General features: G+C 36.5%; 1 protein-coding gene across 3 annotated transcripts in view; it reads left to right on the forward strand.

Moving 5' to 3' along the window:
* The window catches only part of Upf2 (UPF2 regulator of nonsense mediated mRNA decay), a 107,271-nt gene that overhangs the window by 11,416 nt on the left and 68,622 nt on the right, over positions 1 to 27,233 (forward strand). For all 3 annotated transcript variants that reach the window (XM_085699094.2, XM_087896389.1, XM_085699095.2), the window contains exons 4-8: positions 8,578 to 8,738; positions 10,248 to 10,442; positions 16,807 to 16,956; positions 19,012 to 19,115; positions 23,146 to 23,231. In XM_085699094.2, coding sequence (XP_085555220.1) covers positions 8,578 to 8,738; positions 10,248 to 10,442; positions 16,807 to 16,956; positions 19,012 to 19,115; positions 23,146 to 23,231 — 696 coding nt within the window. The remainder of the gene's footprint in view (positions 1 to 8,577; positions 8,739 to 10,247; positions 10,443 to 16,806; positions 16,957 to 19,011; positions 19,116 to 23,145; positions 23,232 to 27,233) is intronic.

The following is a 27,233-nucleotide window of genomic DNA, read 5'->3' on the forward strand; positions in this document are numbered from 1 at the left end:
AAAGTAAAATGGAAGCAGAATTACCATTCTAGTTTATGTTTTTGAATGTTACTTATTCCATGTTTAAGTTTCTTAATTATGATTTGCATAATGCTTTGTCATTTTCATCCTCCTTTATATGGTCTACCTAATACATTGCAACTGACTTTGTAAATATAACAATTGTTGAGTTTTATTGACTTCTTCATGGTTTTATTGGTTTCTTTATAGTTTATGCATTTAGTTTTAACCTTATAGTATCCTAGTAGAGAGGAACTACAGTGATTTAATGCCAGAATGAGCCATGTGTCTCTGATTCCTATGACTTCAATTGCACATTTTCTGATTGCTTTCTTTTTTCAGGACAACTATCTTCACGTTTAATCATCTTCAAACACTCTCACTATCTATCCTTCGGACATTCATTTTTGATTCATTCTTTTCTGTGACCAAAATTGCTTTTCTTTCTTTTCTTTTTTTTATGTATTTAATGTGCACTGGTGTTTTGCCATTCTATACTTTGTGTGAGGGTTTCGGGTACCTGGCATTCAAGGTACAAACAGTTGTGAGCCACCATGTGGTAGCTGGGAATTGAATTTAGGACCTCTGGAAGAGCAGCCAGTGCTCTTAACCTCTGAGCCATCCCTCCAGCCCCTTGTCTTTTGTTAGGCCTTCTCACACTGAAGCCTGATTCTCCTAATGGACTGGTCTTTGTTTTGTTTTGTTTTGTTTTGTTTTGTTTTGTTTTGTTTTGTTTTAGAGACAGTGTCTCACTAGGTAGCCTTGACTGGTTTCAAGCTTGCTATGTAGATCAGACTGACCTTGAACACTTAGAGATCACTGGTCCCATTCTCCTAGTGCTGGTACTAAAGGTGTGCCCTACTACACCTGGTTCAAGTGATCTACTTTTAAGGTAGTTCTTTACTTTGAACTGGTTAGTGCAATGATTTTTTTTTACCCTGAATACATATTTGCTGAACTCTTTAGTTTTTAATGTGATATCTCACTGTTTGCTTAATTTAGATTTATTTAGATGATTTTAATATGCTATTTTAACCCAATGATTTTGCAAATGATTTTATGTGTGTTATTAAGTGCTCAGTTTAATAAATGGGTTGTTTGTTTAGCCCTGGCTGTCCTGGAACTAGCTCTTTAGACATGGCTTGCCTTGAACTCAGAAATCCTCTTGTCTTTGCTTTCCAAGTGCTGGGATTAAAGGCATGTGCCACCAAGGCCCAGTAGTAAATGGATTCTTTTCTACTGGTCCACCTATAGTTTTGATAGACACATTTTCTGTTCATTTATTACTGTGGCCTTTCTTAAAAAACTCAACTGCCTTGATAACAGAACTGGTTTTTTTGGAGGGGCGGGTAGCTCTGTCTGACTAGGAATTTGCTCTGTAGACCAGGCTGGCCTTCTTCTGCCTCCCAAGTGTTGAGATTAAAGGCATATGCCACCACTGCCCAGTTTTGCTTTAGCACCTTTAAATTAATTCTGTTCTGATTGCTCGTATCACTGGCAATAAGAGATTTGATTTTAAAGTTTAGTCAAAGATATAATGGAATCAAGCATTCCATTGCTAATAAAATCAGAGTAGTATTAGTTTGACTAATGTTGATACTTGAATATACTGATTTAAAATTAAGTAATGCTTTTACTCTAATTTCCTTCAAGAGAGTTTTACTTATTCTTACAGTTTGATCAGTTTGTAATATTTACACACCATTAGAATATTGTGCCAGACGTAGTATCACAGACCTTTAATATTAGGCAGAGGCAGGTGGGTTGGAGGGCAGCTTGATCTAAAGAGTGAGTTCCAGTACAGCCAGAGCTACATAGTGAGATCTTGTCTTGAAAACAGCAACAACAAGAAAAGATATTGACTCACTTAATTTTCTCTTTAAGCAAGGTCTTACATTGTCAAAAAGAACTTACTTTGTTTCCTCCTCTTTAAGTGAATTTGACATAGTAATGGAATAATTGTTTGAGTAAGTACAATTATATTGTATACACTAATGTCTTTTATGAAATAAGATAACCATAACCAAATTAAAATGAAATTGTAAGAAATTTAGTGTAATTCTGGAGCATGTTTTTGTGATGATTTGACAATGCCGGAGCAAATGAGAGGTTGAAAACCCAGATTTTTTTTTTTCACTTGGTTTAACCATGACCATATTTTCAGGGTTTTTTGTATCCTTTTTCCATAGTTTTTTTTTTAAAGATTTATTTATTTATTAAATATACAATATTCTGTTTGCATGTATCCCTGTGGGCCAGAAGAGGGCACCAGATCTCATTACAGATGGTTGTGAGCCACCATGTGGTTGTTGGGAATTGAACTCAGGACCTCTGGAATAGCAGCCAGTGCTCTTATCCTCTGAGCCATCTCTCTAGCCCTTCCATAGTTTTTTGAGACAGGGTTTCTCTGTGTAGCCGATCCTGTTGAGGAACTTACTCTGTAGAACAGGCTGGCCTTGAACTCAGAGATCCACCGGTCCCTGCCTCCCAAGGCTGGGATTAAAGTGGTGTGTCATACACCCTGACAGGGATGTTTGTATTCTTGGTGAAATATTTATTTTAAGCTTGACTTCTAGAAAATCAAAATAATATTTGGCACTTAAGATTTTTACTTTTTTCAGTGGCTTTAGTACTTTTTCTCTCATGAAAGTACCAATTTCTATCATTATAATGCATTATATGTATAATCTTACTGATGTCTATCAATGTCCCTAAAGGCAATATCTGTTGTTGAAGGTGACTGATGGAGGAATTTTAGAACTTGTCCAAGGTAATGTGAAGGACCAAGGACAAAGTCAGGTTCTTTGTTTCAGTGCTGTATTTCTCAAAGCTGTAATACCCGTTGTTGTCACTAGTACTGTTACTTATTATAAACTTGTGACGAACCACTCAGTCCTGACCAACTGAAGTGCCAGCCAGAGGAAATCCTTGTTACATTTTTGGTTAAAAAGAGGATTTAAAATAAATTCCTTGATATTGGTGGCTTGCTTTTGATTATGTACATTGAGAGAGATTGTAATTCCAACATAATGTCCAAAATAGATTAATTTTATTTTAGATGTAGTCATAGTCTAGTTTTTAATAATGAAGACTGCAGAACCAGGGTACTTGGATTCAGAGCCTAGACTTGTAATTTGCTGTTTTCTTGGGCACGTTACCTCAGGTACTTGTGCTTCAGCATTCCTAGCCTTCAAATGGAGAAAATAGAGTTCTACTTCTGCTGGAAATGTGGGTCATGTTGTGAATTCATATGTGGAAAAGCACTTAAACAGCATCCATCACTACATTAGTGCTTTGAAAAATGCTCATTACCTAATATAGTGCCAGTTTGATGTTTCTGAAAACCTATGAATGAGTCATTGTTTTGAAAATTGTTAAACTTTTTAAACACTGAACTCTTATAGTCTTACCTCAGATTTGCTGACTATACTCATAACTCATTTTAAAAAATTATTATTTTTAAGACCATATAAAGCCAATGAGTAATTTATACAAAAATAAAAAGGAATGACAAGTCAAATCATAAAAGTAAAAATAAATAGGAAAAGAGAAAGTATGTATTTTACTATGTGGCATAATGGGTTAATGTTTGATTCAAGAATGAACTACTTGATATTTTCTGTTGATATCTGTCGGTGTTATAACAGTAACTTAAAAAACCCACTGAACTGAGTGTGAATGCTCATACCTATAGTCCTAGCACTGTGGAAGCTGAGGTAAGCAGAGCTCTGTGAGTTTAAGGTCATTTAGGATGCTTCTAGATGGTGATCTCTCATGTTGAATAAAAGAAGTTTTACCTGTTTCGATTTTTGGCGATGGTGTCTTACCTATGTAACCCTGAACTCATGGGTGATCTGCCCTCCTCTGCCTCTCGAGTGTTGGAATTAAACACTTGAGCAGCAAGAAGTCTTTTTTGTTTCTAAAATATTTTTGTTATAGTAAGACTTAGGATTGGTTTTGTTTTCATCAATTTCCACATCTGTGAGGGGGATATACCATTACTTCCTCAGTGTTGAACAGTTATGAAAAGGGAATGAGGTAATTAATAGATGTTTAACAGTGATAATTAATTGATTAATTCCAATCATGCCAAAGATTGACACACTGTGGCCTACTGGCCAGATTAGGGCATTGACTAGTTTTTAGTGCTTTGTGTAAGGATGGTTTTTAGCTTTTCATCAGATGGGTTAAAAAAAAAATTAAAAGATGACTAACAGTTTGTGAAACGCAAAAATTAAGTGAAATTTAGATTTCCTTAAACTGTTATAAAACTCTGCTCTTAAGAGTTTTATAACATAGCATAAACTCATTCGTTTCCATACTGCCTGGCAGTTACTCTTGTGCTACAATGGCAGTGAACAGTTTCAGTGAAGAACCTGTGGTCTAGTAAACTTAGAATATTGAGTTCCTGATTTTTTCCAGAAAAAGTTTACCGACCTCTGACTAGCAGTGGTTTGAAAAGAATGCTTTAAGTTCAGTTTTGTTAATAGATGTGCTTCAAAAAAGATCGGGTTAGTATATGATTATCATTAGATTGGTTTTGCCTGTATTTTCAGTGTTAACATTCTCGTGCACTTGGTTTATGAAGTTTGGTGAGGAGTGGGAGTAGAACTCAAGGTACAGGGCTCGTCTGTTATACATGAAGCCCTGGGTTCTGTCCCCAACACTTCATAGGAAAAAAAAAAGGCGAGTTTTTTTTTTTTTTTTATCTTGTTTTGTTCTTAATTTCATCTTTGAACCAAGGGCCTAGTCAAAGCTAGAGACTAAGCTCCATTCCCACCCAACACTTTTGTTGATTGATTTCTGTGCTTCAAGTCATAATAGTCTCACTGTGTGCTGTAGATTCGGTGAGCTATTTATTAAGTGTGTGTTAGATTAGATACCACTTAGAGGCAGAAGGAGAATTGCTAGTTCCAGACCATCTGGGTTTTATATTAATTGAAGGCCGGCCTATACTACAAGGCCCAGTGGCCCTTCCCTCCCTCCCTCTCTCTCTCCCTCCTTCCCTACCTCTCTCCCTTCTTCCCTCCCTCTCTCCTTTCCTTCCTTCTGTACTAGAGGTTGAACCTAGAACCTCACAGGTGTTAAACAAGTGATCTACCACTTAGCTATAGTGCATCGCTGAGACCCTGTCTCCAAAACAAAACAACAAAACAGAACTGAGGTTTGCAGAAGGATTAAGGAGTATCTCTGAAGTTACTTTTAAGGTATATTTATTTTTTATCTTATGTGTATTTTGCCTCCAAGTATGTATATTCACCACGTACATGCTTGGTGCCCACAGAGTGAGAAGGTGTTAGAACATCTTGAATTGTAATAACAGATAGTTGTTAGCCACCATGTGGGTGCTGGGAATTCAACTCAGGTTCTCTGGAAGAGTAGCAAGTGCCCTTAATATTGAGCCATCTCTCCAGCCCCAGTTTGTATTGTATTGTATTGTATTGTATTGTATTGTATTGTATTGTATTGTATTGTATTGTATATGTATAGATGTTTTGCACTTCATGTGTGTCTGCACTATAATTTTAAGGTTTTAATTTGGTACCAGTGGAACTGTAGAAGAACTAGAATCAGATACATGGAATTTAATTATTAATATGAATCATGTTCAGTTGATCAGTGCAAAGCCCTAGGCAAGTACTTAAGCGTGAAGTTGATCCTGAAGTACTGTTTTCAGTTGTGGTAAAATGGTTATCACTTTACTGCTTAAGTGCTAGAAATTCTTAGTATTGTATATTTGAATGGACTCAATGTATGCTCTTCAGATGACCTAAAAGTTAAAACTTGTTAAAGAAATACATTTTTAGATTGTGCTCTATGCTTCCCCCACCCTGTTTTTGTCACCCCCCTGAATACTGTAATAGTGTTACTTCTTTCTTATATATGTATGTGCAGAGGTGTTCCATGGTGCATGTGTGGTCTGAGGACAACTTGTGGAAGTTTATTTTCTTCTTTCACCATCTATATCTCAGGAACTTAACTTAGGTATTCGAGCTTTGTGGCAAGCACTTTACCTTTTGAGCCATCTCTCTGGCCCAAATGTTGCATGGGGTCATGTACTAAAATACCTTAGAGCCTTTATTATCCCTTCTAACAGCATTTACATGAGAATGAACTCCAGTTTTTTTATCACTGCTGATGATAATTTGCATATTATTCTTATTATTACGTTTATGTATGTATTGTGTGTGTGTGCAGGCGGATATGTGTATATGTGTGTGTAAGTAGATGTATGCATGCTGCAGTGTATATCCAGTTCTCTCTTTAACTTTGTGGGTCCCTGAAGTAGAAGTTGAGTTGTCAGGCTTGTTGGCAAGTGTATTGGCTGATCGATCCATTTTGACAATCCATTGTGAATATTTGAATCACTTTATTTTAACTAAAAACTTTTCCAAATTTGTCTTTAAAATGATTAAATATTTTAATAATTTCATAGTAATATTAATAGTTTCCTTCATATACATATTTTTGTTTTAACTTTTAAAATCTGTGAACTTGCTGAAAGAAACTTATTTTGCTTATTACATTACTTTGAAGTAAATAATAGCAAACTTTTAAGACAATAGTTTTGGTCTTTATAGAGAAATGCTTTTAGCCTAGGTAATTATGACTAAACTGTTTTGACAGAAGTTGCTAATACATTTTTAAGTCAGTGAGTGAAAAATTTAAATTTATTTTAAGTATATCTCATAGTAAATTATTTTTCCCTCCACCACTCCCTTCCTTTCTTTTTTTGGTGTTCCTATGGTTGGAATCCAGGGTATTTTGCCTACTAGTTTTCTCCCACAGAGCTATACCCCAATCCCAAAATTTCTCACTGTAAACCCTAATAAGATTTGGGAATGTAAAGAAATGATTGATTTAGTGAATCCACACATTGATGTACTTTTAATGGCAGCTGATATTCCAAAAATAAACCAGTATTTGTTACACACGGAAAAGGTTTCCGTAGGTGAGTAATCTGGGATGTTTGGAGACTGTTCTGAGTAGGCAGGGAAAAGTGAGTGTAGGCATGGTTTCCACTTTATTTTCTGTGACTTCTAAGAGGTTAACACCTCAAAAAATAAGAACTTATTTAGTTTCTAAGAATGCTCAAATGCTAAGTATTAAGCTTTACTTCTGGGAATGCTTTAATTTATAATTTATAATTGACTTTTAAAAACCTGTATTGAAAATTGGGTGTGATAGCACATCCCAGCACTTGGGAGTGGAGACAGAAGAATCATGGAATTTAAGGCCAGCCTTGGTGACAGTAGTGAGCTTGAAACCAAACTGGGCTACATAAGACCCAGTTTAAGCCAGCCTATAAATTTCTATTATATGTACAGTATTGTTTATATATACCAGTTATATTTCTATAAAAATATTTAGTGTAGAATAAATTGGATCCTTCTATATAAGTCTTTTTTTTTTTTGGCAGAGAAAGTATTTGTTTAGTGGGTTATGGAGTGGAAAGGAGAGAAGGGGGAAGAACAGAGAGAGAAAGAGAAACGGGTGTTGGGAGAAGAGAGCAGAAGCTACCTCTTTGGGAGAGAGATGGGGAAAAAAGCTCTATATAAATCTTAACTGTTTATATTAATATGGTAGGAATTTTGATTTATATATGTTGGTTATTTTATAATTATAGGTACTTTTGTGAAGTAGGAAGAATTATATTCTTGGGCTTCACCAGGAAAGCCTAGACTTGAGTAAGTGGGCTGGTCAGTTACTCTTTGTCCATTGAATAAATAACCAGTACTGTAAATTGAAAACTGGCTATATTGGAGAAATGGATTTTTACAAAAGGCAAGCTTGATTTAAATCATTGAAGTTTATGGATGATCAATTCTGGCTTTGAACCTGTTGTATTTAGAAACTGACTTTTGTGGATTTTTGACTTAGGAAAGCATAATATAACAAAATAACAACATTAGTTATTTTGCAGTAAATTTTCTTTTGTTTGTTTTGTTTTTGTTTTTTGGTTGATTTTGTTGGGACAGGGTTTCTCTGTGTGTCGCTCTGGCTGTCCTGGAACTCACTCTGTAGACTAGGCTGGCTTCTAACTCACAGAGATCCACCTGCTTCTGCCACCTGAGTGCTGGGATTAAAGGTGTGCACCACCACTGCCCGGCTTTATTTTTGTTTTGTTTTTTTGTGATAAATTGTTAAATATATTTTCTTATGAAGTCATTGTTGAGATTTAAGGATAATGTTTCTTTTCATAACATGTTGCTTTTGAAAACCAGTTAGTGATTTGGAATAAATATTTTTGGTTAACCATTTGCTAAAGAGTTCCATCCTTGTAACAGAATACTAAATATTTTGTTGATTAGTAAAGTTAAATATTATGGTAATTCTGAATACATACTTTTTAATTTAAACTTAATTGCTTGGGTGGGCTTTTTTTTCGGCGTTTTTGTTGTTGTTATTGTATTTTAGTTTTTATATATAGCCAGAGAATGTGAGATAAAAAAGAATAATAAGTTAGCAAAGAACATTATGTTAAATTTCTGTGGTAAGATCAAATTTTATGGACCATTTCCCATGATCATGTCTGCTTTGACAAGCTTATCAGATTATTTCATCATTTGTTTATAGGCGCATTCTGCATTCTAAAGGTGAGCTAAGTGAAGATAGGCATAAACAGTATGAGGAATTTGCAATGTCTTACCAGAAGCTGCTGGCAAATTCTCAGTCCTTAGCAGACCTTTTGGATGAAAATATGCCAGACCTTCCTCAGGACAAACCAACACCAGAAGGTAAGATATAACCCAGTGTGTGTGTGTGTGTGTGTGTGTGTGTGTGTGTGTGTGTGTGTGAGAGAGAGAGAGAGAGAGAGAGAGAGAAAGAGAGAACACAACTTTGTGGAGTTCTCGGCTTTCACTGTATGGGTTCTTGAGATTGAGCTTGTGTCATCAAACTTGGCAGCACTATATAGCCATATATTTGCCTATTAGGTCATCTTGTCCGTGCACAGTATCCTCCCTCAGGCACCACTCCTGCATGTGTTACACATAGCATACATGCAGGCAAAACATACACATAAAATAAATACAAAATTTTTATAGCCCTCAGAATTCCACCTCCTCTTCCTCCTGAGCACTTGCGTTAAAGACATGTACTTCAATTCCCGGCTACCTTATTTTTTTAGGATGATTTCTTGTTGGGCCTGAGCCCTAACTGATTTGGTTAGGATTACAGGTGTGTACCATCATGCTAAACTTTGGTCACATGCTGCCTGCCTCATAAGTTTGGCAGCCTGAATATTAGAAGAGTCAGTATTTTCAAGATGACAGTTTTCGTAAATCAACCTTAAAAATCAAAACAGCAAGTATATATATATTATTCAATGGACTTTCTTACAAAAATACATGATTCTAGATGTTTCTATGGAAATATGCTTCTCAGAATCCCATGAAAGTAGGAGGAGAAAACTGTCTTTTGGAAATTGTCTTCTGGCCTCGAGCACACATTTGCCCACATACACACATACGTGTAATAATTATAATTTTAAGAAATGGGCCTGGTAGTGGTGGCGCACACCTTTAATCCCAGCACTCCCGAGGCAGAGGCAGGCAGATCTGAGTTTTCTGAGTTTGAGGTCAATCTGGTCTACAGAGCAAGTTCTAGGACAGCCAGAACTGTTGTATAGAGAAACTGTGTCTCAAAAAAGCAGAACAAAACAAGAAAGAAAGGAAGGAAGGAAGGAAGGGAGAAAGAAAGAAAGAGAGGGAGGGAGGGAGAGAGAGAGAGAGAGAGAGATGATCACTGACTGGAAAGATGGCTTAGCAGTTAATTAAGAGCACTTAATGTTCTTCCAAAAGACAAAGGTTTGGTGCCCAGCCCCTACATTCAACATTTATAACTCCAGTTCCAGGGAATCCAGTAAACTCAAATAGACACACACTTATGCATACACATAAAAAGAATAAGTAAAATTTAAAAAGTAGCCAGACATATTGGCACTAGCCTTTAATCCAACATTCAGTAGGCAGATGCAGATGGATCTCTGAGTTCAAGACTAGCCTGGTCTGCAGAGTGAACTCCAGGAAAGCTGGGGATACACAGAGAAACCCTGTCTCAAAAAACAAAACAACAACAACAAAAGTTATCACGTGTAATCTCAAGTGCTTCAAACAAGAAGAATTCTGGTCAGTTGAAACAATAGAGGTTTAGTAGCTACACAATTGAAAATAAAAAGTAAAGTGCTATGTTTGCCATGCTATTTCTGAAATAGTGTTATCTGCTCATGTTTTATTTTATTGTAGAGCATGGACCTGGAATCGATATATTTACACCTGGTAAACCTGGAGAATATGACTTAGAAGGTGGTATATGGGAAGATGAAGACGCTCGGAATTTTTATGAAAACCTCATTGATTTGAAAGCATTTGTTCCAGCCATTTTGTTTAAAGATAATGAAAAAAGTCAGAACAAAGATGCTAACAAAGATGATTCCAAAGGTAAACTATTTTTTCAAATGTTACTTATATTATTATTGTGCATATTTAATGTGTGTCAAGGGTTGGGGGTAGTGCATGGAGACCAGAGGAGAACTTTACAGTTACTTCTCTCTTTCTGTCTTCATGTGGATTCCAGGAATCAAACTTGGTTTTCAGGCTTGCAGGGCACATGCTTTACCCACTTAGCCATCTTACCCTCCTTCCAAAGGCAAATTCTCAAGGAAACCCCTGACATTACATATGATTGAAATGAGCTTCAGAATGGTATATGTTTAAAAGCAAACACTGGTGTATGAGCATCAGATTAAATGAATGAAGTAATAATGAGGAACAGAGCATTAAATGGTGATGGTTACCATGTTTAGGTTGGTGTGCAGGCCCAAGGCAACATATGAAAAGTCAGAGGAGGACATTTTGTGTCCTCTTTTGTTACTTTCCATGTTACTCCCTGTAAACAGGTTCTCTTGGTTTTTCAAGACAGGGTCTCTTTTTGTAACAGTTCTGGCTGTTTGGAACTCATAGACCAGACTGGCCTTGAATTTACAGAGGTCTGTCTGCACCTGCCTCAGGAGTGCTGGGATTAAAGGCATGACACACCACCACCTGGTTTAGATAGGGTCTCTGACTGAATTTGAAACTAAACTGACAATTAGCAAGCCCTCCTGTCCCTACTCCATGTCATTATCCTGTGTGTCCCCCTCTATAGCCATAGTGTGGGAGTTAGTGGTTTAAGTGGCCAAGTTTGTATACTTTATGTGGACGCTGGCTATTAGAACTATGTTTGTACAAGTGCTCTTACCCATGGAGCTATCTTCATAGCCACTGATCATCTTTTCTAGAGCCACTATCTTTACACTACTTTAAATTGATTTGGAAGTGTTTATTTTTAGTATCTTACAATGGAGTCATGTGAGATCTTAGAAGACAAGAGTTTTCCCCTCAAAGCATAGGTTTTGTATAGTTATCTCTCTACATAATATTCTTTCTAGGCTAGATCTAGTCAGGTCTCTGAGAATGTTGAAAGAAATCTAAAAGTCTGAAACTACTAATAGAGTAGGAGGTGCTGGCCAAACTTTGTTTCTCAGATCCATCTTTGTGCTGCTTTTTAAAACTATTCTGTCTTTGTGCTCCTACCTGGTTGCTGTTTTAGCTGTTATTTTTATTCTCCTTACTAATATATTTTTAAGATTTATTTTATTTTATGTGCGTGAATGTTGCCTGCATGTATTTAAATGTCCCATGTGTGTGCAGTGCCTCAGGAGGACAAAAGAAGGAGTTGGATACCCTGAAACTAGAGTTATAGGCAGCTATGATCTGCTATGTGGGATCTGGGAACTGAACCTGGGAGCTCTGGAAGGCCAGCAGGTGCTCTTAATTGCTGAACCATTTCTTCAGACCTCCTTACTATTACTATTCCTTTTTGTTGTTGTTGTTCTTTGTTTGTTATAGGATTTTTTTGAGACAGGGTCTCACTCTGTGTCTTAGTGTTTTTATTGCTGTTAAAAGACACCATGACCACAGCAGTTTTTATAAGAAAAACATTTAATTGGGGTGACTTGCTTATAGTTTCAGAGGTTCAGTCCTTTATCTTCATGATGAGGAACATATCATGTGAGCAGATGTGGTGCTTGAAGATTAGCTGAGAGTCCTACATCTTACAAGCAACAGGAAGTTGACTGACAAATTTAGTGGTATCCTATGCATAGGAAACCTCAAAGCCCAACTCCACACTGACAAACTTCTTCCATCAAGGCCATACCACTCCAACAAAACCTCCTCATAGTGTCACTTCCTATGGGATTATAGGAACCAGTTACGTTCAAACTACCACATTTAGTCTCTGGCTCCCGTAAGCTTGTGACAGTATCATAATGCAAAATGAATGTATTTAGTCCAACTTCAAAAGTCCCCATAGTCTATCAGTCTCAAAAATGTTTTAAAGTCCAAAGGTCAAAGTCTCTTCTGAGATTCATGCAATATCTTAACTGTAAATCCCCTGTAAAATCAAAATAAAAAAAAATCACATACTTCCAACATATAATGACATAGCCTATACATTACCATTCCAAAATGTAGGGAAGGAAACATAGTGAGGAAATACTGGACCAAAGCAAGGCATCTCTGTGTCTGTTGTCAAAGCAGATTTCCAATTCTGTTCAGCTTTTTTGGCGGAAACATACTTTTTTTCTCTTGAGCTGGTTCCATTCTGTGTTAGCAGCTCTCCTTGGCAGGTATCCCATGGCTCTGACATCTTGAATGTCTTGGGTTCTCCAAGGCAATTTGTGTTTTAACTTTACAGCTTCATACAATGGCCTCTCCAGGCCTCCATTCAGGGACACCCCAGACACATGCCTGGCCTGAGCAGCTTTATTCTGTAACTCCTTTCTTTTTATCATTAACTCTAAATCTAGAATCATGAGGATGAAACTGCTATGTTCTGCTCTTTCTGGGACTGGAACATGGCCCCCTTGTTCAATTACATCTTCACCAGCTTTCTGTCCTAAGCTTGGCTGTCCTGAAACTTGCTCTGTAGAACAAACAGACTGACCTCATCTTAAAGATCTACCAGCCTCTGCCTTCCCAGGGCTAGGATTAAAGGTGTGCTTACCACAACCTACTCCAAGCTTTTCTTTAGTTTCTTTTCACAGGGTTACCATTCCCTTTCTTCCATTTCTTAATCTGTTTATCTCCTTAAACACAGAATTTAGCTCTATTTCACTTCCTGGTGCTCTTTTTCTCCTCAAAACTTTCATTTTGTAATTTACCCTGCTCGTCTTTGCTCTTTTATTGTAAATCTTCATTAGAATTAACCACTGAAACCCATGTAGCAGAGTCTATACTAAACTGTTTTGAGATTTCCTCTGCTAATGAAATTAATCAAAAAATTTTCACTTTGGCTTCAGGCAGACTCTTCAGACAAGGGTAAAAGGTAGCCACGTTCTTCACCAAAATATCACAAGTACAATCTTTAGGCAACATACTAAAATTCTTCCTGTGAATCCTTTTGAATGAGCCCCCATGGTTCATCAAATCAGCACCATTGTCTTCCATGCTCCTACTATTCTGGCTCATTAGACAACACTTAAAACTTTCAATTGCTTTTCTAATCCACAACTTCAAAGTTCTTATTACTCTAGACAAAAACTTGGTCTGGCCTATTACAGCAATACTCCAGCCGCAGTACCAACTTCTGTCTTAAGGGTTTTATTGCTCTCAAAATACGCTATGACCATAGCAACTCTTGTAAACCTCAAGGCCTGTCCCCTACAGTAACACACTTCTTCCATCAAGGTCACTCCAACAAAGCCATACTTCCTAATAGTGCCACACCCTGTGGGATTGTGGGGGTCAAGTACATTCAAACTACCACACTTTGTATTTTTGACTGTCCTGGAAATCTCTGTGTATATCAGGCTGGCCTTAAATTTAAAGAAAGCTACTTGCCTATGCCTCTGGAGTGCTGTGATTAAAGGTTGAGCCACCATACCCAGCGATGGGGTTTTCTTTGTTTTTGCTTTTGTTTGTTTTTCCTGTGTAGCCTCAGCTGTTCTGGAACCCAAGATATCCAAGTGCCTCCTAGTGATAATTGTAATGGCTTAATGGCATTACCTAAGTTTGAAACCCAGTTTAAAATTGTTATCTTTGTCTCAAAAACATTGCATAATTTGTCTCAGATTTACTACTTCATCAAGTATATTATACCTTGACTTTTCTATTCTAAAAATTCAGTCTCTGAGTAAGCTGATCTTGCCTTACATAAACCTTTCAAACATTACTTATAATATGTTCACCTCTGTACTCTACTTGACTTCTTCATGAATATTAGTTTAACTTTCTCAGGTAAGTTATACCTATTCTAAGCATATTAGCCATATTTTAAAATTCAGCATTCAGTAGCTTACTGTAGTTGTGAATGTGTAGTCACTAATCAGTAAATGTTTGTTTTCTTTTTTTATTGGAGATTAGCCTTATGTTAATTAATAACTAAAATATATTAGTAAGAAGAGGGCCTGAAGTAAACACTTTACCACTGAACTATAACCCTGTGCAGTAAATCCTTTTGTAAAATAAAAAAGATACTTCTTCCTTTCTTTTTTCTCTGTATGTGTACACATGTGGCATGGCACACATGTGGCAGATAGAGGACTACTCCTGAGAGTCATTTCTCTTCCTTCCACAGTGTTGGCTCCAGGGATCAAAATCAGGTTGGCTTGGTAGCAAGTACCTTTCCTTGCTGAGCCATCTTTCCAATCTATAAATACTCTTTTGATAGCCAGATATTAGTAAATATGGAGGAGTAAATACATGCTTCGTATGGGAAGTGGCCTTTATGTTTATTATAGTCAAGTTGTATCTCTGGTGTTTAGAACAATCTGTAGCTGAATAGTAGGAATTCGACAAATAATTGCTGAATGAAGAAATGAGTGAGTGTAGTCTCTATATTTAGAAGGCAACAAAAGCTCTCTGTAGAGCTTTTTTATATCTTTGGTATAACATTGAGTATCATGATATGAAACATTTCTTCCTTCATTGCAGAATTTAAAGGATAATAGAAGACATGAAACATAATATTTTAGGTGGTTCGAATATACATTTAAAAGCAATTTTTATTTGTTTTGTATATATGAGTTTGGACATATAAGCATAAAGTTTTTAGCTTGAGTTCTTAAATTTTATTTTATTGAACCAGCATCTCTGTAGCCCTGAATGCCTAGAACATTATCCCAGACTAGTCAGTCTCCTTAGTGCCGGTGTTACAGGAATGAGACACAAAAGCACATTCTCTTTCTTATTCTCTCTCTCTCACTTAATAAATAGATTTTTTTTTTAAAATCTCAAGGAGATAAAGGCTAGAATGATGAACTCATATTTACCTGTTACTCAACTTCTACAGATATCAACATTTTGCCAATTTTGTTGAAGTAAGGTTTGGTTCTATTTTATTTATTTCTAGCCATTTTCCTTTGTTAGGTTCATTTTGTTTCCTCTGACCTCCTTTCTGATTATTTCTTCTTTGCATTTAGTCTTTTCTAATTTGTTTAATATATTGCTACTAAGTTAATTTTCATATCAAATTATATTTCAGTGTTATCTCCTGCATAACCCAAGAAAGATCATACTGCATATAGAAATAAAAGAGAGGAGATAGGAGAGATACCTCGGTGGTTAAGAGCACTGGCTGTTTTTCCTGAGGACCCAGGCAGGTTTGACTCCCAGTACCCACAGAGCAGCTTATAGCCATCTCTAACTCCAGTTCCATGGGATCTGACCCCTCTTCTGGTCTCCACAGACATACATTTAGGCAGCACATACATACAAATTAAAATTTAAAGGGAGAGTGGAAAGAGAGAGAGGGTTGGGGGATGGATAGACCTGAATTTATCTTGGAGTTTGAGAGCTTTCTTATGAGATTATGCTAAGGAACTTTATCTCCTATCTTTAGCATAGATCCTGGTAACATGTTAGCTAGCTAGCTAGCCTGCCTCTATATCTCCTTTTTCTTTCTTTCTTGTTTCTCATCCCTTCCTTTTCTTTCTTCCTTGTTTTTTTTCCCTTCTTCTTTCCAGTGAACAAATATAGAAATGAAGAAGTTGGGTAGCTTATTCCAATGGTCACTAGTAGTACAGATGGTCATACATATTTACATACAAGCCAAACATTTACACACATAAAATAAAATTTAAAAACCATTAAGAAAACAACAGAATTAAAAAGATTTATATTTTATGTATCAATAAGCTTAATCTATTTTATAAAAAAATCTCTATTTAGTTTTCATTCAGATTTGCCAGAAGTATACCTAAGGTTTTAGACAAGTTATATAAACTTGTCAAACTTTATCTAATTTTTTTTTTGGTAGCAGGATTAAAAATTTTTTAGAGAAGTTATACAGATTTTGTGAATCTTTAATATTTTTATAGCAGGCATAAATTTTAGAGAAGTTACATAGATTTTGTGAATCTTTAATATTTTTTGTAGTAGGATTTAAAAGATTTGTTTTTTGTTTTTCTATGTCAGGTATTTTGCCTGCATGTATATCTGTGTTCCACATGCATGCCTAGAGTCCTTGAAGAACAGAAGAGGTGTTGTACCCATTGGGACTGTTGTTACAGACAGTTGTGAACTGCCTTGTGGATGCTAGGAATCAAACTTAGGTCTTCTGGAAGAGCAGCCAGTGTTCTTTAGCTGCTGAGCCATCTCTCTAGCCCTGTACAGTATTTTGAACTAACTTGAATTCAAGTATATTTGTTATTTGTTTTTATATATTTTAATTATTTTTACTGTATTGAACCCAAGGCCCCCTGTATGCTAGGCAAATATTCTACCATTATACCCCAGTTTCTTATTCTTTGTTTTTAAACAGAGACAAAAGAACCAAAGGATAATAAGGAGGTATCAAGTCCTGATGACTTGGAACTTGAGTTGGAGAATCTAGAGATTAATGATGATACGCTGGAGTTAGAAGGTGGAGATGAAGCTGAAGACCTTACAAAGAAACTCCTTGATGAACAAGGTAAAAGCCTGTTTCATTAGTTTTTATTTTTTGTTTTTATTTTTTTATTTTATGTATGAGTGTTTGGCATGTATGTATATATGTGCACCATTTGTGTTCCTGTGTCCATGGAATTCAAAAGAAGGCTTCAGATTCCCTGAAATTGGAGTTAGGGAAGGTTATGAACCATTGTCTGAGTGATGGGAACAGAACCCCAGTCCTCTGCAAGAGTAGCAAGTGTTCTTAACCACTGTGCCGTTCTCCAGCTCTAACTGGTTTTCTTTACTTAGTCACTAAGAGAATTTGATTTGTTAGAATCTTAATATTATATGACTATTAGTTTTACTGATCATGTGTATTTCAAATATTTTAAAGATGTTAAAATATTTCTTAATACTTTCCCAGCAATGTGCTAGCATTGTCCTGAATATATTTTAGAGTGTGTGTGTGTGTGTGTGATGGATTTTCATGTGTTTGGAAATTAGGTGACAACCTAGAGTGTTGGTACTTACTTTTCACCTTCTTCGAAACAGGGCCTCTTTGTTCTCTGCCTCCTACCAGCTACCTGGCCTATGAGTTTATGGGGATTTTCATATCTTCACCTCCCATCCTCCCATAGGAACAGAGGGATTACAGATGTGTGTCACAGTGTCTGGCCTTGTACAGATTTCCACAGAGTCAAACTCAAGCATTCATACTTGCACCCCAATTACACTGAGTTATTCCCCAGCCCTAAATATTTTAATTCTATTATAGTTGTTATTAGGATTTGCCATAAACATGTTTGAAAGTTACCCTAAAAATGTTGAGATAGAAATGACTGGAATTTCATTGTTCAGTGTTAAATTTATCTATCTTTTAAATTGAGTAGTTTTCTATTTAGTAATAAGTATACTTAATGTTTTCTAAATAGATATCTTTATTTATTTGTACATGTGTGTATCCATGTGAATATATGCTGTATATGTGTGCAGGTGCCCACAGAGGCTAGATGAGGGTGTTGGGTTCCTTGGAACTGGAATTATAGGCAAGTGTGAACTATCTAATGTGCCTGCTGGGAAATGAATTCTTGTCCTCTAGAAGAGCAACAAGTGCTAACTGCTGAGCTATTTTTCCACTCCTTGCTAGGACTTTTAATTAGAACGATACCTTCTAATAGTATTTATTTTCTCTGTTTGCTTCATAGTTTTATACAGCAAATTTTGTTTTTCTATATCAGCAAGAAGAGGCATGGACGTGGCTAATAAATTCCTTAGGTCTAAATCATACTAGCTTGTGACATCAAAGAGTTTTTCACTGGCTGTGTATAAATATCACAGAAGAGCTTTAGTTCTATGCTGAGTTGGTTCAAAGGCTGATAGTGTGCTGTGCTTTGGTAGCAACCACCCCCAAAATTACACAGAATGAGGAACCTTAGTTCTTTATCGGCAAAAGTTGGTAGTGCTATTAATTGCAGAACTTGAGAAAATAAATGTCAGGCAGATAAAACTACTAGATTTACTGTAAAGCTATATGAATGTTTTGAATAGATTTTTTAAAAATTTCGTGTATGTTTAGGGTAAAAGTTGTTTATAATTAGCTTCTGAAATATTATAGTGAATTGATATTATGATTTTAGGGATATCTCCAATATCCTTAGCCCTCTATAAATACTTTACAGAATGTTTTTTTTTTCTGGTTCGGAGAGAGAGCTCAGTGGTAAAGAACACTTGTTGCATAGTATAAGGACCAGCGTTTGGATCCCAGCACCCATATAATAAGGTGGACGTTGTCTTCATCATGTTTACCACCCCAGTACTCTGGAGAGCAGAGAGAAGAGGATCATTGGCACTTGCTGGGTGTCAGCCTAGCCAAAAGGCATAAATAAGTTCTAGATTTAGGAAGAAACTGGTCACGTGACGCCCCTCTGACCTCTGCACAGGCATGCACGTTGGCACATATACATGTGCATACACCATACAAACATATCTTCTTGATGGTTCATTTTTCAGATCAATAATAGTTGGATGATTTTGTTCTTACAGTCTCTGTTTATTTTATTTTTTTTAACCTATCCACAAACTAATTTTATATTAGAACAAGAAGATGAAGAAGCCAGCACTGGATCTCACCTCAAACTCATAGTAGATGCTTTCCTCCAGCAGTTGCCTAACTGTGTCAACCGAGATCTAATTGACAAGGTATTTTTTAATGAACTTTTCATTTAATTAAATTTTATAATTTTAAAAAAGTTAAAATTATATCACTTCCCTCTGTTCCCTCTTCCCTCCTCCAACTCCTCTTGTGTTGCCATCTCCCATGCTCTCACGTTCCTGGCCTTCTCTTTGTTTCTGTTAAATATGTATGTATGCATAAATACAAAATAGAGTTAGGGGGCTTCTTCCAGGGATCGGGGGCTGCTTCTCCTGCTCTTACCATCCCTTAGTTGCCTATAGTTCTTAGAAGGGTTTTCTTATCCTTATATAATTTAACAAAAACACATAGATCTTGAAGAGTCTTACACTGTCAAATATCAGTATTTTTAGGCTGTGGCAGCCATACAGTGAACCATTTTATTTTCAAAGGGAGTCTTTTGTGGGAGTAAATACAGGTAAAATTGGAGCTAGGTATACATTTTTTGTTTGGAAGTAGGAGTAACTCCAGATTCCTGTTGGCCTGATACCTTTCTCCTTCACATAGGGACCTTCAGTTTTAGAAATGTGGTTTTAGAGAAGAGTTTCTTAGAATGTACTGCGTAGATTTCTGATGGCACCCAAGGCCACCAATGTCTTCATAATATTCAGAATGCCCCACCTTTTACTGTTTTGGTGTTTGCAGACCTGGTGGTGAGGAATGTACTAGTATTGTATATAAATGAAGGAATTAGCACCATTTTATTCTTCATGCCTATAAATTGTAATTTTTAAAATGTTAACTTTCATGTAATATCAGTACTAGTTCTATAAAATGAATGATTTTATTGCATTTCAATTTTAGAGTATACTTCCATATGTATGTATGTTTTCCTTTTTTTAAAACAATTTGTTATATTTTTTATTTTATGTGCTTTGTTGTTTTGCCTATATGATTGTCTTTGTAAGGGTGTCAGTTCCTCTGGAAGTGCAGTTATAGATAGTTGTGAGTTGCCGTGTGGTTGCTAAGAATTGAAACTGGGTCCTCTGAAAGAACTGCCAGTGTTCTTAACCTCTGAGTCATCATTCCAGCCCTATTTTTCTTTTAAATCATCACATATTTGTTTTATTTTGTAAGACCAGGGTCTTGGTATTTATCTCAGGCTACCATGGAATTTGCTGTGTAGAACCAGGATTGCCTATCTGGAATTTGCAGCTCATCATATTTGGGTTGTTCTAGTTTGTATTGATTTAGTTTGCTTCTTTGTTGCTGGGATAGATACTGACCAAAAGCAGCTTGGAGAGAAGAAATTTTTTTATCCTGTAGGCTAGAGTCATCCTTGAGGGAAGTTAGAGATAGGCGCAGGAACTTGAAGCAGAAGCCATAGAGGACTGCTGTTCACTGCTTGCTCCTGGGTTTATGTTCAACTGCGTTTCTTAGCCAGCCCAAGCCCACCATGCCTAAGGATGATGGTGGCCTGGGAATAGTACTTCCCACAATAGGTTGGACCGAGCTGCATCAGTTAGTAATCAAGAAATACTCCACAGTTATTCCCACAGACCAATCTGATGGAGGCAGTGCCTCCCAGAGATCGCCTGCCTCTGCCTCCCAAATGCTGGTACTAAAGGTGTGGCCACCACCGCCCGGCTGATACAGTTTTAGATTCCACATTGTAACTACCTTCATTTAAGCAACTATTACATGTCAAATTTTGGTATGGTATAAGAGAAAAGTAATTAGAGAAGTTCCACATGGTGGTGCAATCCTATCATCAAGAGACAAGTAGGATTGAGAGTTAGAAGATAGTCTGGGCTATATATTTATTGCTATATAGTAAAATCCTGTCTCAAATAAAAGAAAAATAATTGTGATAACTGAGGTTTCTTTTTGTTTTTGTTTGTTTGCTTGCTTTTGCATTTAGACATAGGGTTTCTTTGTGTAGCCTTTCTTTGTGTATGTAGCCTTTGTGTAGCAAGTTCCAGAACTTGCCCTGTAGACAAGGCCATCCTCAGAATCAGAAATTTGCTGCCTCTACCTTCTGAGTACTGGGATTAAAGGTATACACCACCACCACCTAGTGTAGTCCAACTGCTTTTTAAAATAGTATCTACCATTTTTCACTACTTTGTTTTTATAAATTGTAGGGTTTTTTTGTTGTTGTTGTTTTTGTTTTGTTTTGTTTTTTCCCTTAAGACATTTACTAAAAACCAGGCAGTGGTGGTGCACACCGAGGCAGAGGCGGTGGATCTCTGTGAGTTTGAGGCTAGGCTGGTCTACAAAGTGAGTTCCAGGACAGTCAAAGCTGTTATATAGAGACACCCTGTCTTGCCCCCCCCAAAATTATTAAAAGACTTATTTTTAAGTGAATTTATGTTTTAGAAACTTCTCATTATTTCTAATACTATAATTGGCGTTAAATGTTGCCTATACAAAAAGGTCTTTAGATTGGTGGTGATGTGTCATGTCTTTAATCCCAGCTCTGGGGAGGCAGAGGCAAGCCAATCTCTTGAGTTTTGAGCCAGCCTGGTCTACAGAGAAAGTTCCAGGAAAACCAGAGCTAAATGGAGAAACCCTGTCTTGAAAATAAAACAAAACAACAACAACCAAAAAACTAAAAGAAAAGGTCTTTGAAGTTCTGAATAATTTAGTGTAAAGTACTCATCATAGAAAATGTGTATAACTACTAATGACTTCCTTTTTACTTTTAAATCAAATTTATTGATCTCCTTTTTTTCCTCATAGTGCTTAGAAGAACCTCTTCTAGAGACCCATAGTTACATAATTGTCATTTCTAGGTTTTCTTCAAATGATTTAGAGACATTTTTGTTAATATTTATGTGATTGAACATATTCTGAATTGAATATTCTCTAGGGTCAGTATAGTTTTCAAAAAGTTATTAATTGTAGCATTTATCTCTGCAATCCTTTTTTTTTAACAGCAGTGAAGTACCATTTTTGTCCAAAGTATTTGCAATGTGATGAATATTAAAATTTTAAGCAGACTATCTAGAGAACTCTCATTGATACAGAGTTGAAGCATTCTTCCTAATCCGAGATACTTTTCTGCTCTAGTTAGAGATAATACCAACAGGTTTATTGGCAATAATCTTATAAAATTTATTCCAGATATCTGATGTTACAGACTTCAGTTTCTGTAAGTTATGCATGATCCTTTGTATGTAGCTGGCATAAACCCTATTATCTTATCTCTCTTAATTGCTTCTGTTATTTTTTTCTTTCACCAAGACCTATATAAGTCTTCTGTAAATAAAAACATAAACTGAGACAAAAGCTGTACATTCTTAAAATTGCCATATTTCTCATGCAAGATACAGGTCTTAAGCTTCCTTATAATGACTTTCCATTGGAATGGGCATTGAACTGGTCACCTGTTTATACTGTGAACAATCTCTACTCAATAGCACTGAGTAAGTTCTGTAATCTATAGGGCAGATAGCAACTGTTTTCAACGTCTTCCCTACATCACTACACACAGCAACCATATCTGCCATGGTTCCTTGTCTTTTTTTCATTTCCCTAATAGCTTCTTCCACAGGTCCCTTCTATCTTTGACATTTAGAAGATGTTGAGGGAGGGTGGGGGAAGAGAGAGGATGAAAGAAAAATATATAGCTCAATAAAAACAATAAAAAAGATGACTGAATCTGTCCCCAAAATACACATTATTTGTCTGTAACTCCAGAGTGAGAACAGTATCTTGACATGGCTGCTTCCTCCCACTCTGTATTTTGGTGCTGTCATAAAGCTGCAGTGGAGAAGCTCAACGGTAGTGTATATTAGTTACATAATAACTACAACTCTCAAGGTGTAGTTCCCTAGTTCTCAAGTTGGTATTAGAGCCATTTCCAGTAAATTCTGGGTTAGCTTTCTGAGAGCCAGATAGATGAATAACACTTTCCTTTGGACCATCGCTTCTTCTTGAGAGGAATTTCTTCCATAGTAGGTGTCAAAGAACCAAATGACTGAAGAGTTTGGGATGTTTAAGAACAATTAAAACACTGGCTTAGGGTTTTTACTTTTAGTAGCTATGCCAAGGATTTTTTATATATACAAAATTAAAACGTTCTTTTTCCTTTAGGCAGCCATGGATTTTTGCATGAACATGAACACAAAGGCAAACAGGAAGAAGTTGGTACGAGCACTCTTCATAGTTCCTAGACAAAGGTCAGTATTTGAAACAGAAATTTGTTGATAGTGATGTAAGATCAAACATTCTTACTATTTCTTTAAAATGATCACTTCACTTAGTTTTTCTTATTTCAGTAGGTGCTATTATTATTAGCATGTTCCTAGGACTTTTATTAATTTTTGTCTTGTTTTGCTCTGTTCTACATGCTATTTTAAGAGAAAACATTTAATAATAAAAATAACTTGGTGCATATGGTGTTGTATACTGTAATCCCAGCACTCAGGAGGAGGCTGAAGCACATGGATCTAGTATTTGAGGATAGCCTCAGCTATACAATTGAGACTTTTACCTCAATAAAACAAAACAGGCAGGGATTGGCGGTTTATGCCTTTAATACTAGCACACGAAGGCTGAAGCAGGTAGGTCTCTATGAGTTCATGACCAGCCTTGTCTGTATAGTGAGCTGCATGCCAACCAAGGCTACATAGTACGCTCCTGTCTTAAAACAAAACAAAACCTCCAAAATGAAACAAAAAAATGCCCGGGTGTGGTGGTACACACCTTTGATTTCAGCACTGTGTGACAGAGGCAGGCAAACCTCTGTGAGGAGGCAGAGGCAGGTAGTTCAGTTTAACAACAGCCTGATCTACGTAGTGAATTCAAGGATAGCCAGGGCTATGTAGAAAAGGCCTCTCTTTAAACAGAAACAAGCAAAACAAAAAACAAACTCTAAATAATAAACCCAGTAATGGCTAGAAGCAGTTGGTTAGTTGGTTTATATTTTTCCTCTCTGAGGAAAAACAACATAAATTATGCAGGTTTTTTGAAAAGAATTTATATTGTGTATAGATATGATAGTAATTTAGTATATGTAATTCTTAAGCTTAAATGGAAATTTTTAAGTTGTTTGAGTTTTACTGTTAGGGAAGAGATAAATTTGCTTAGAGATTTCACTCAGTAAAATTGAAGGCTACAGTAATGGTGGTGGTAACTCAAGATACCCAATTATATAACACAGAGAATTGTGATGCTCTGTCATGCTAAATGAAAATCTGTCTATATCCTTCAGAACTTTTCAGGCCATTTACCTAGATCTAAAGGAGGTCCATTTCTGTTACTAGATTATTTTTTTTCTCTTATGAGACAAGATCTTAAGTATTGATGCTGGTCTGGAACTCATATGATCCAGTCTACCTCAAATTTGAGTTTCTCCTACTTTAAGCTTCTGAACAGAGGTTATGGGTGTGACCACTGTTCCTGGCTATTTCTCTGTTCAATAAAAAGTTAAGAAGTATGTTGGGGCTAGAGATGATTCAGTGGTTAGAAGGACTTGTTCTCCAGGAGAACCCAGGTCTGATTCCCTGCACCCACATGGTGGTTTATAAATGAAACCCCAGTTCCAGGGGATCTAATCTAATGCCTGACTCTGCCATGACATTGGTGGGCACTAGGCACACATGTGGTACATAATACATGCATGTAGGCAAAATACCCATGCATGTTAAATAGAATAAATTAATCTAAAAGGAAAAGAAGTTTGTTAACTACCATGATTAACTACTTAGTTTACAATGTAACTAAGATTGTTTCTTGCCTCCAAGGATAAGGATTTTATTGAAGATTTTATGATCCATTGATACATAGAGACTAGGGTTACTCTAGTACTGCTAAAATTTCTCAGTGAAATCAAATCCTTACTTAGCCTTTTCCTTTATCTTAAAAATTACTTAACTTTATTTTGTTATGGGTTATGGGTGTTCTGCTTGCATGAATGTCTGCGCCATCTGTATGCCTGGTACCCATAGACACTAGAAGAGGTATTGGATTCCCTGGAACTGGAGTTAGAGATGGTGGTGAGCTGTCATGGATGGGTGCTAGTAATCAACCCCAGATCGTCTGAAAGAATAGCCAGTGCTCTTAACCTCTGAGCCACCTCTCTAGCCCTCTTCCTTTTTCTTTTCTCAGCAGTGTTAATTTGAGCATGTTTTTAAGTTTTAATAGGTGGAGGAAGAAGGAATACTAGTACAGTGAGATAGTGATTAATAATTAATATACTGTAGAAAGATGACTCTATGTTGTTTTATCCATTAGATATTAAATGGGGGGGGCAAGGGCTGGAGAGATGGATGGGTCAGTGGTTAAGAGCACTAGTTGCTCTTCAAGAAGACCTAGGTTCAATTCCCAGCACCCACATCATGGCTCAGGACTGTATGTAATTCCAGTTTTAGGATTTCTGACACCCTCACACAGACATACATTCAGACAAAACACGCATATAAAATAAAAATAAATACCAGCCTGAGAGACGGCTCAGGGAGTAGAGCACCCGACCGCTCTGCCCGAGGACCTGAGTTTGATTCTGGGCCCAGCGCAAGTAGTTCCGTACCGTCTGCCAGCGCCCCCTGCCGGCCTGCAGAACGACCCACAGGCTTCTACTAACTATCCACCGTCGATCTGTATAGAGTAGTAGACAAAAAGAAAAAGAAAAAGAAAAAGAAAATAAAAATAAATATATTAAAAATATGAAATTGTATACTTTATCAAATTTAAGGTGCTACCAATTAATGTGTGCCATTAACTTATGTACAAGAGAAAAATGTTGTCAATATTAAGGCTTTAATCTGTTCTGTCTTTATTTATTTATTTTTTTTAAATCCATTGCATAGATAGACCACAGTTTTTTTTAAACTTTATTTCATGCGCTTTGGTATAATGATGTCACATTCTCTTGGTCTGGAGCTACAGACAGCTGCGAGCTGCCATGTGGATGCTGGGAATTGAACCCGGGTCCTCTGGAGGAGCAGTCAGTGCTCTTCCACTGAGCTATCTCACCAGACCCTGTTCTGTTTTTGTATAGATGAAAATAGGGATAATATATACACCTTGAATTGATGAAATTTCAGCAGTTTTCCCCCCAATATCTTGTATTATATGCATATAGATTATATATCTGTATATATACACATATACATTTTATGGATCTATTTTGTGTTTGGGTATATAGGCACATGCTTGGTACAGTGTGTATGTGGAAGTCAGTAGACAACCAGAGAGAGTTGATTTTCTCCTTCTACTTTGTAGGTCCTGGGTTTGAACTCAGATTACCAGGCTTGGTGGCAGGTGCTATGAAGTTGTCTTGCTAGCCCATTTGGGCTAATTTTTTTCAGTGAATTTTACATTCTATCAAGAAATGTTTACTTTTGTGTTTTTTCATTCAAATAAAGACATGTATCAAAAATTATATATACTAATTTTTATAATATAGCAATAAATCAGTTTGCATAATAAAATATTGTTTAATGAAAGAAACCATGTAATGATGTGACTTAGCTATAAAAGACCAACTTTTTGTCTCTGTATACTGGTGCTTCCTCCTAAAATGGAGAAAAGGTTAAAGATCTTTAAAAGTTGTATACTATTATTATTGTGTGTATACATATGTGTATGTGCTCATGTGGAAGCCAGAGGTTAACGTCTTCAGTTACTCTCTGATTTTTTTCTTTTATTTATTTTCTTTCTTTCTTTTTTTTAAGATAGGGTTTCTCACTGAATCCTGAGCTCAGATTCTACAAGGGTGACTGACTAGTGAGTTCCAAAATCCTCCTGTCTCATTCCTCCTTAGTGCTGGGATTATAGGTGCATGCCAAAGTACTCCCTTGTTTATATGAGTGCAGAGGGTGAAACTTGAGTCCTCGTGTTTGTGCGGTAGGCACTTCACCAAGTCCTTTTATTTGTTCTTTTAGAACTAAATTTATCTGTATAACTCATGAGTAGAATGTTCCATTCTGCTAGATACACAGACTTGAAAATAGTAGGAATTTACAAGTTGAGAGCAGTGATTCTCAGTCTGTGGTCCTTGACCCTTTTGGGGGATGAACATTCACAAGAGTTGCCTAAGACCACAGGAAAACAGACATTTGCATTATGATTCATAGCAGTAGCAAAATTATAGTTACGTAGTGGCAACAAAAATAATTTTATGGTTGGGGGTCATCATAATATGAAGAGCTGTATTAAAGGGTCACAGCATTAGGAAG

This window comes from Myodes glareolus, chromosome 14, assembly GCF_982192425.1.
Source record: "Myodes glareolus chromosome 14, mMyoGla1.1, whole genome shotgun sequence".
Lineage (NCBI taxonomy): Eukaryota > Metazoa > Chordata > Mammalia > Rodentia > Cricetidae > Myodes > Myodes glareolus.